General features: G+C 36.1%; 1 protein-coding gene, 1 long non-coding RNA gene and 1 other non-coding gene across 4 annotated transcripts in view; 2 read left to right on the forward strand and 1 right to left on the reverse strand.

Annotated features, from left to right (window-relative positions):
- LOC108949563 overlaps positions 1–7,688 on the reverse strand; it is a 17,972-nt gene extending 10,284 nt beyond the window's left edge. The window contains exons 1-2 of one of the 2 annotated variants that reach the window (XR_003395984.1): positions 7,562–7,688; positions 7,445–7,494 (exon numbers count right to left, since the gene is read on the reverse strand). This is a non-coding gene — a long non-coding RNA (uncharacterized LOC108949563). Of the gene's footprint in view, positions 1–7,444; positions 7,535–7,561 lie in introns of those variants that run through there. The other variant, XR_001974780.2, reaches the window with a different exon arrangement.
- LOC100176123 (vitamin D 25-hydroxylase-like) lies at positions 838–9,488 on the forward strand. The gene is made up of 13 exons (XM_002126479.5): positions 838–1,472; positions 2,529–2,694; positions 3,166–3,272; positions 3,709–3,771; positions 4,349–4,486; positions 4,859–4,939; positions 5,304–5,436; positions 5,936–6,051; positions 6,424–6,504; positions 6,814–6,915; positions 7,712–7,853; positions 8,262–8,391; positions 8,749–9,488. The coding sequence occupies exons 1-13, from the start codon at positions 1,290–1,292 to the stop codon at positions 8,849–8,851; spliced, it is 1,545 nt and encodes a 514-aa protein (XP_002126515.3). The 5' UTR covers positions 838–1,289; the 3' UTR covers positions 8,852–9,488.
- Positions 9,489–9,727: 239 nt separating this feature from the next.
- Positions 9,728–9,799, forward strand: trnam-cau. Its single transcript has one exon. It is a non-coding gene; the product is annotated as a tRNA-Met (tRNA).
- The last annotated feature ends 407 nt before the right edge of the window (positions 9,800–10,206 follow it).

Here is a 10,206-nt window from a genome sequence, read left to right on the forward strand (position 1 = left end):
ATAAACTAAAAAGGTATCCTCCCGACTTCCATAGACGGTTGTTAATTGTTTAAAACACGATCAGGATATTTGGATAATATGTGCTAAAAGTGTCCTATCTCCCCCCACCCTACTATACGTTATAGATTCTGATTCTGTCACCTATTTTTCTGTCTGCAAAATGTTCTGTTAATTCTTGTAACCAAGCGACAACAAGGTGCATTGCGGTCAGTTTACCACGAATATGTAACAGCCCTAACTTTTCACCGAAATTTTAAAACAACTAACGACTAATAAAGGAAATTTGTTAACGGACGCAGTACCGTACAGACAGTGTAGGTATAGAACTGCATTAGGCGCCAGAATTAGCCATTTGTAAACGTCAGAACGTATTAGCCTACTCTGAAACTCGAGTCTAGTTCTATACTTCATTTAGCTTTTGAAGTCGTTATTATACTGTACGTGACGTGTATGTCCATAGTCGAGTTGCTGAAGCTATTGCAGTGTGTGGATAAGTATATATGACTCTTGGTTGGTTTGTATCCTCGTGGGTGGGAACTGACCTATCCATGGTTGTCAATACTATTACAATGTGACAAAAAGCAGGTATTTTATTTCTAAGCGTGTGCATACCCAGACTTTTGGTTGGTTTAGTCCAGAGTTAGTAGGTTTAGTCAAGACTACAAGCGCTATATACAGTTACTACATTAGAATAACACAGTAACTAAAACATACACAGCCGTATATAACTCCCTTACACGGTTAAACATTAGTAATTCTTACTTTTACAAAGTCATGATCTTACAGTGTAGAAAGTCCACAGAACTTGTAAGTAAGATGACACCTACAGCGGTAAATATATTTATCAGTGCCAGAACCAGGAAGCAAAACAACAGAATCAAAAGAAGTTACAGTTCGTACAGTATCCGCCTAAACTGGTAAACGTCAACTGCTATTTTGCCAGTACTGAATTGTGTATATAAATATGCCTTGTGTTTTGTAACAAAGGGATTTTATTATAGTTATTATAGCTTTTTAGAGGCGAGTTTTTTCGGTTTTGAGTTTGCTGTTTCGTCAGAATTATGACGATCAATGCGCGTTCAATTATTGGCGTTTTAATAATATAGTAGATTGGGGTAGAACGATATATGTTTTATTTTTATCGTATTCTAACGAATCTAAAACAACGTTGTTAATTGTTAAAAACACGATTAGGAAATATGGGATATTGCGTTCTAACGGTATCCATCTTACCCTACAGTACTATAGGTATATTACTGTCTTAAATTTTTGGGCGGAAAAGGTGCGCCATGATAGAGTTACTAGCGCCGTCTTTTGACAAGTTTAGCTGGGTCTTAATTGGGGCTTTTATTCTTCCTGTACTAATATGGCAATGGGTAAAAAGACCCAAGAATTTCCCCCCGGGACCTGTGGGTCTCCCGATCCTAGGCGTTGCAGGAAGCTTGATCAACAGAGCAGAGGTCTCACTAATGGTAAGTAGTAATAATAGAATCTTTAATAAATTTTAAAGCACATATTGTAGGGTGGGGGGAATGGGACACCGTTTTATTCCTTTTTTCGTCCCTTTTGGTAGTAAACAAAGAACACTCAAAAAATTATAAAAACGTATCCTCGCGACTCTCATATTAGACCGTTGTTAATTGTTTAGAACACGTTCGGGATTATTGGATATTATGTGCTAAAGGTGTCCCATCTTACTCCACAGAACTATAGCCTATTAGTTTGAAAATTGACATTTATATAAGTAAAATGTAACCATAGTAAAAATTCGAATTGTGTACGGTTGAATGTAATTTTTTTATCATAATTGTGTGGCCGGGCAACGACAGTCGTTACAACACAGTTGTTCTGTTACATAAGGATAAACAAGTTACATTTATTAAAATAATATGTTATTTACAATTAAGCCATTTGTGGTTAATTGGTTAACTTTTATGTGTTGTATCATATTATGCTGTTGCATACAATACATGCTAAACGTTCAAATTGTCTGTAAACTGATGTGACAGTTTTTGATTAAACTGTCTGTCTACTCGGCTATGAGTCTAATACATATTCTGGCGTTGGTTTCAAAATGCAACAACAACTTACAGTGATTAATTGAACAACTATATGCTAATACATATTGACACTGTTTGCCAATTTTGGGACGTTTTTTATAGAAATAATATTTCTCCTGTCATATAATGCGACGCATCAAGCAACCAAATTCAACTTTGCAATTAGTGTACAGAAAAAGCCCGCAATTAAACTGAATATACCGATACCAATTTTGTTGCATAACCGAACGGTTTTCGAGCTAACGTCGTTTTCTTTTATTCCAACCTAATGGTCCTTTATGAGCTGTCTAAACTGTCAGCCATACATTAAAAAAATCCCAAAAAATATTGACCCACAAAGTTAAGAATGGTAACTGGTAAGCGAGCGCTTGGTGTATAGGAAACAAAACACGCGTTCATTATAACGAGTTTCGTTTCTTCGCCACGTCTGGATAAAAATTAAATTCATTTATATTTTGTTTTTAACAGAAAATGAGTTGGACTCACGGTCCTATTATGGGGGTGAAACTACTACGAAAGTTCACAGTTGTTCTTAGTAGTGTGGAAGCAATGCAGAACGCCCTTGTAAAGCAAGGTCACGCTTATGCAGGGCGCCCTGACAGTATTATGTTTCAAGCCTTTACTGGTGGACGAGGTATTTGTATAAAATTGTTTCAAAATTTACTTTTTACTCCTAGCGTTTTTTAACGACTGTCTTTACTTCCGCGTTAATTCTATTCTCTTCGTTGTTTTAAATATTTGTAGAATTATTTACCCATAGCGTGTTTTAACAACTGTTGTTTTGTGGCTAATTCCCTTCTCTTCGTTGTTTTAATTAATTCAGAGTAATATAAGCGTGTTTAGCGTTTAAAACAGCACATTCGTGTTGTAACTAAAGTAAGTTACATTCATTCATTCATTCATTCAACTACTACTGTCATTATCCCACAATGCGTGGATAATAAGTTGCATTCGTTCATTCTACCACATACAAAGTTGTATATGTGGTAAGCGGGCACGAGATGTATGATTTAAGAAGTATGAAAATAACTGTCGTTGCTTTGCCACGCAAGAATATATAAGTCACATTCATTCATTTATTCATTCAACAATAATTTCGATCCAGGCGTTCTTGCTATTGATGGGCCAAGATGGAAAGAAAACAGGAGGTTTGGGACAGTTACCCTACGGAAGTTAGGGGCGGGAAGAGCAATTATGGAGGAGAGAATCGTGGTGAGTACATCCTACATCCGGAGTTCGGGAGCAAACAAAATTAAAGTCCTAGGGTATTGTGGTTTAGGGCTGTTTGCAATAGCCAATGTGTTTTAAAAACGCTAAATTAGAATGCTACCTCAGGGTTTACGGAATCAAGGCCCGACTTTGCTATCATTAGTGGCGTATTTGCAGAAAACGTAAAGTTCTCCAACCCATTGGTCTCTTATAGATTTAGCTATACATTAAAAGTATAAAATCATTCAAAGGGACATAATAATGTGGTAACGCGAAAGCGGGCATGAGGTGTGTGAAACAGAACACCCGTGTTATAACGACTGTCGTCCCCGCCATGCGAGGATAAATAGAACACATTCATTTAAATTGCGAAAGAACTGCTTTGAAACACATAATGTACTGTTTTTTTTTCGTTTGTAACCAGCGTGTTGTTGTATAGGATGAAGCGATGTACTTCTGTGAGGCATTACAGATAATTCAGAAGAAGTCTTTCAACATTACGGTACGTTAGAACGGATGCTTACATCGGTTCTCTGTTTTGCGCGGTTTTAAAACAGAACCCGAACGACGTTTTAAATTATAAACGCTAGAAAATTAAGGCCTTGCAGTAAACAAACACATTCGGTATACAGAACGGCAGCGGATATTGTCTGGTCCGCGTAATAGGTGCGTATAGCGGGATTGAATTGAATTGATCTTTGTTTATGGTTGATATATTCCCAAGCCCCAGTCGAGTTGCTGAAGCTATTGCAATGTGTGGATAAACATACTTGACTTTTGGTTGGTTTGTAATCTATATTCTCATGGGTGGGAACTAGAGTGACTTATTCATGGTTGGCACTCCCATGCTCACATAGTCGATTTTCTAAAGCTATTGCAGCTTCTAAATCAGTTTCTAAAGCTAAAATCGATATGATGGTATACCACTGAACATCCTATCCAAAATTATACATGCTAAAACGCAATTAACCCTTATATATAACTAAAAATCGGTACCCTCCCGCAAAAAAGCTCATGTAAGTCACACATTATCAATCTGTATCAGTATACCATGTTTTTTAAACATTTCAATCTTTTAGAAACTCATAACTCACTCTATGGCAAACGTTATATGTGGACTGGCATTCGGTGAGCGTTTCAACTACGATGACAAGAGGTTCATTTCAACTGCAAGAGCTTTGGTGGATTGGTTTAACGACAACTCTAATGTTTTTATGGTAAGTATTACAAGTTACTTTATGTATTTTACAAGTGTATAGGTTTTAGGCAAATATTTGTTTAATAAACTGATTTAGGGTAAGGAGTGTTAGTTTGCACCTTATATTCCACATTTCCTAATCGTGTTTTTAACAATTAACTACGCTCATTTGGAGTCAAGAAATTACAGTTATATAATTCTGTAAACATTATCTTTACTACCAAATGGGACAATAAATAAACGGAACAAAGTCATAGACCACCTTACCCCAACACATTATATGTATAATTTTAACGTTCCTTTCTATGTGGATAAGGTATTGCGGAATTAGGCCAGAGTTTACCCATCATACTTTAAAATATGTAACTAACGGAATCTTATATTCTTACAGTTACTGGTGTTTGCACCTTTCTTACGTCACTTCTGGCCGTTCACTAATGCTGTAAAGAGTTTGAAATCCGCACGGGAAAAGGTAAAAACTTTTTGTGTGTGTTTAGACTTCTTTTTTTGTGTTGAATTAAAACAGCCCATGAAGGACCACTGGGTTGAAGCAGTTTATTGCTGTTGAGTTTCTTGGTCGAAGCGCACACGTATGCTGGCCTTAACGCTTGCAAAAACATATTTAAATGAATGACTAAGTTTCTCTTCGAACCCTTAACGATGATCGGAGGAGAACACAAGCGAAAAGGCGGAAGTAACGGTAAAACGACAGTCGTTATAACACGCTTTATGGACAAAACAGAAGTACAAAACTTATTTGATAAACGGCGTGGCCAACATTTTAATGGCGTCGAACTATAAGCTTAAACATTTGTATAACCGACTGTATATTCTAGTTATACACCATGCTGATACCGATCATCGACCGACACAGAGAAACTGTTGACGATTACGACTACAGAGATTTCATTGAGGCTTATCTACAAAAAATAAGTCAGACAAGAGATGACCCGACTTCATTCTACAGTGGTAAGTATATGAAGCAAATTCATAACTGTAAAAAAAACTCGCGAATCTGACCCTGATCTGGTGCTCATATAGAGTTCTCGTGTAAAGAAATACAGTTCGGTTGGACTTAAATTTTTGCCTTTTCTGTTTTCGTAGAACCAGATTCTTACAAATATTCATAACATTTGAAATGCTTATCAGTACACTGTAGCATTATATATGGTTAAGTTCCTATAGGACGGTTCAGGATTTTGGGCCAGAGTCGGCCCAATACCACAACACCCAGACACGCACTGCAATAGCTTTAGTAGTAGCTCGACTATTGGACATGGGAGTGGGAACCATGAATAAGTCTCTTAAGTTTCCACCCACAAAGATATAAATGAACCGAAAAGACAAAAAAGCCATGTCATTTAACTGTACAGTTCAAAGTTACAACAGCCCCAGCTAAATGTATATATCGTATATATAGGCCTACAGTTTGGTAAAACTATAAAATGCAAGTCATATTCTATCACAGATAAAGAGCTCTTAGGGAATGTACGTGACTTATTCGTTGGTGGAACTGACACCACAGTAAATACACTACGTTGGACAATAATATATCTTATTAATCGACCAGAGGTGCAAAAGAAGGTACAAATAAACTAAAAATAAGTCAACGTGTTTTACTCTGCGACTCTTGTCTAAGTTAACATTCTTTTTGCGATTCTGTGTTTCTAGTTATTTTATCATCTGCGTATAGATATAGACAAAGTACAATAGTAGGCTGTATAAAATGTAACATTTTGTCAAAGTAATTCTATAAACATGCATAAAAGATACCCAAGTCCTGCAACAAGCCACGATAAAGGAACTGGTATTTAAGTCGGACTTATCGTATTATTACATAACAAGGCCCATTATGCGTGCTAAAGCTTCACCTATTACAAAACTACATAAACAAGTGCCAGTAGTGTCTGTTTACGGATATTACGCACAAAACTAATTGGGAATGTTATAACGCAGATTCAAAAGGAAATTGATCGAGTTATAGGACCTGACGCTCGGCCCAAAATGAGCCATCTAGATGACATGCATTATACAAACGTAAGACGTTTTTGTTTCATAGCATTTGTATAAAAATGTGTTTTTTTTCTGTTACTTTTTGAAGTTTCGTGTTTTTCAACACTATTCTGTTCCTTTTTGCCCTATTTGATAGTTAACAAACCATATTTACAGAATTATTATATATAGAATCTTATCTTCACGAAAAAATCGTTGTTAAATGTTAAAAACACGATTAGTTAGATATAACGTGCTAACACCTTATCAATTTGGCACCCACCCGTTAAATATATTATATTCGCATAACTATGACAATTGCATTACATTTATCTATCACTGTATTGTATTTAGGCCTTCATGCACGAAATGCTTAGAATCCGTACACCTGGACCTCTTGGACTTGCACATAGAACTACAGAGCCGACTAAGCTTATGGGATACGACATACCAGAGGTTTGTATATAAGAGTAAATATATAATACACTTCGTATATGCGAGTATACGTCTATACACCAAGTATACACGGTCTATTACACGCAGTATATACCAATATATGTCCATCACATACTGTATATACGAGTATATGTCTATTACATGCGATTGAATGTCTATTACACCCAGTTATACGAGTATACGACTATACACCAAGTATATACGGTTAAATGTCTATTACACGCAGTATATACGAGTACATGTCTATATACATATAGCATATATTCATATTTCCCAATTATGTTTTTGACTGTTTCTTTAAACGGTCGTTTTTAATGCCGTAAAGATACGGGTTTTATAAGCCTATAAATAGTATGTGTACTACCAAATGGGACGATAAAGGAAAATGAAACATGTCCCATTTTACCCCAACTTACTACATATTAAAATGCGTGGTAGATTAAAATAGATCGCTTATAATGTATTGTCATGTTCCTTTAGATTATGTACATGTTATAATAGGACCTAAATATGTATGTTTAAAACTCACCGTAAATTTTGCATTGTCCATTGCTGTAATGTTGCGGCTATTTTAATTCTCTGCAAAGTATAACAAACCAAGCAAAACATTCGTGACTGCAGAGCTAAAACGGCGGCAATAAATTACCTCAACAATTGGCACCAACGCCAGACACATTACGTCTAACTTAAAACTCTTGCCAAGAGCAACGTCTGTCTGCAGTGCTCGTCTTGAGTAAAATAAAAAGCCAAAGTAAGATTTCCAATGAATTTATAATGTTAAGTTATCTAACCACAGAACACCCAAGTAATTACAAACTTCTGGGCCGTACACCATGATCCCAAACTTTGGGACCAACCAGAAGAATTTATACCGGAAAGATTTCTAGATAAAGATGGGAAATTTGTTAAGAATGCTAACCTAGTCCCATTCTCTATGGGTAAGCACATATGTGTATTTTCTATATCGGTGAGGCCCAAAAGCACATTATGCGAAAATAATTTTATTCTAATCACCTACGAAGTTACTCTGTGAAACAAAACGCCCGTGTTGTAATGATTGTCGTTGCTTCGCCACACGAGGACAAAAAATTACCTATATTGTTTTATATGCCATTACGGGCATTACCTAAGCATTGTCTGGGGCAATTGCAGTTAAGTATCTTGGCCAATAAGGCGCTTCACAACTAACGACAGCATCGAGCCTCGAACCCTTAAATTTTAGTCAAAATGCGAGTGACTATAGCCACTGCGCCACGGCGTTTCGATTTAAAACACCACGCCGTTTAATGATTACACTTTAATTGCTGTGAACCTTAAAACACATTAAACGATTTTCCAATACTCAGGTTCAAGATACTGTATGGGGGAAACAGTTGCCCGAATGGAATTCTTTCTCTTTGTAGTAACAATGCTACAACGGTTCCACTTACTTCTACCAACTGATGATTCGGAAAAGATAACAGAAGAATGCCTTAGGTGATCTATGTGTAAGATGTTGTATAATCCAACTCTGACCTAAACCCTAAGTTTTTGTCCGTACCTTATACGTACATAACAAAACTTTGAAAGTGTTTATAGTCTGTTAGGGCAAGACAGTCCATGTTTTTATTCTCGTTTATCCACTATTTTGGTGGTAACCAGACATATTTACAGAAATGTATAACCGTATCCTACAACTCTAAAAGAGAGTTTTTAAACGTTAAAAACATTAGGAAATCTGGGATATTATGTGCTAACGGTATTCATCTTACCCTACAGTACTAGATAACTTTACATCTGGTACTCTACATAACGATATATAACGTATAACTAGATAACAAAGTCTTATTTTAGATCTGGTCAATTTCTGATTCCCCCAAGCCACAACATGAGAGTAAAAGAAAGATTTACAAGAGAGCAATCCATCTTTGAATACAACAAACAAATGTGGGAGTAAAGAACAACTGCATACAAACACATATTTCTATAAACATTTTCGATTACCTGGAACTTAATATGTAAACATGGCTGGATTTGGAAGACCACAGCCTTTTGGAGCTATAAGGAATTTCTGCTAATCAAACTATTAAAGTTATTGCATATATAAGTTCAAAGTGTCTCGCAAGTACTGAAACGTTATATTAATTAGGTAGGGTTGGGGAAGATGGGACACCCCTAGCACATAGTATTCAAATATCCTGATCGTGTTTTAAACAATTAACAACGGTATATATGAAAGCCGGGAGGATACGGTTTATAATTTTTGAATATCCTTTGTTTACTACCAAATGGAACGAGAAATCAGAAGGAAAAGGGGTCTTATCTTTCCCTGCACTACTATATATAACGTTTCAGTAATATTACCGTATAACGAACGTTATGGTCGATTACGGTTGAAATCCAGCTCTGCTGAGTGAAATATTTTGGCACCGTAACACTTATCGTATAACTATGACTATTAATGGTCTTTTATAAATTTGATGCATGGATTGCAGTTTTGGGCGTTAGTGTATAATTCCCTATATGTATTGTTTGTTGTGTATAAGTATATAGCTATGTTTGTGTTATACACAGAATAAAATAATGTGATATTGTACAATTTTGAATACACACATGGTGTTAACATGGGTGCCTTCTAATACACCAAACACACACGATGTATTTATAAACCCCATGCTTACTGTCGAGTTATGTCTCATGTCTGCTGACAATTTATAACAACTTTTCCTTGTCTGTCTGATTTGTTATGACTTGATGACGTATTACTGCTGATGTTTCAATTACTTCCGTATAGTTTTGACAGATACTGAGTTATGTGAGAGTTGTAATGTACAGCAGAGTGGCGCAGCGGAAGCGTGCTGGGCCCATAACCCAGAGGTCGATGGATCGAAACCATCCTCTGCTACTTTTAAGCGATTTTCTTCAAAAAATCGATCACAGTCTAGTCAAACAGAACTGGTCATTCGATCGTGCGCATGAGGCGCATAATGAATACTCACATACTATTTTCTTGCCATTAACATGACCCCTTTTGCTATCTCTGCATGTAACCAATATTAAGAATAAGAACGACTTCTTACGTTTACAAATGAGAACAAATGAATTCCAGGCGCAGAAAAACGAAAGCGACATGCATGATTAAACGAAGCCATTCTAGTTTATCATATATTTATTTTAAACATATTATGTCTATGATTCCAGAATGAACACAAACGAAGAACCAATAAAAATACGATAACACATAGAACAGCGGCTCAACATATAATGTTAATCGTCTAATATAAAAAGTTGATCAGTAAATTATATCATAAT

Source organism: Ciona intestinalis, chromosome 6, assembly GCF_000224145.3.
Source record: "Ciona intestinalis chromosome 6, KH, whole genome shotgun sequence".
NCBI lineage: Eukaryota > Metazoa > Chordata > Ascidiacea > Phlebobranchia > Cionidae > Ciona > Ciona intestinalis.

Coding starts and splice junctions, on each gene's coding strand:
- LOC100176123 (XM_002126479.5), top strand. CDS start 1,290: ATGATAGAGTTACTAGCGCCGTCTTTTGACAAGTTTAGCTGGGTCTTA. Junction 2,695..3,165: donor AGCCTTTACTGGTGGACGAG/GTATTTGTATAA, acceptor ATTTCGATCCAG/GCGTTCTTGCTATTGATGGG. Junction 4,487..4,858: donor ACAACTCTAATGTTTTTATG/GTAAGTATTACA, acceptor ATATTCTTACAG/TTACTGGTGTTTGCACCTTT.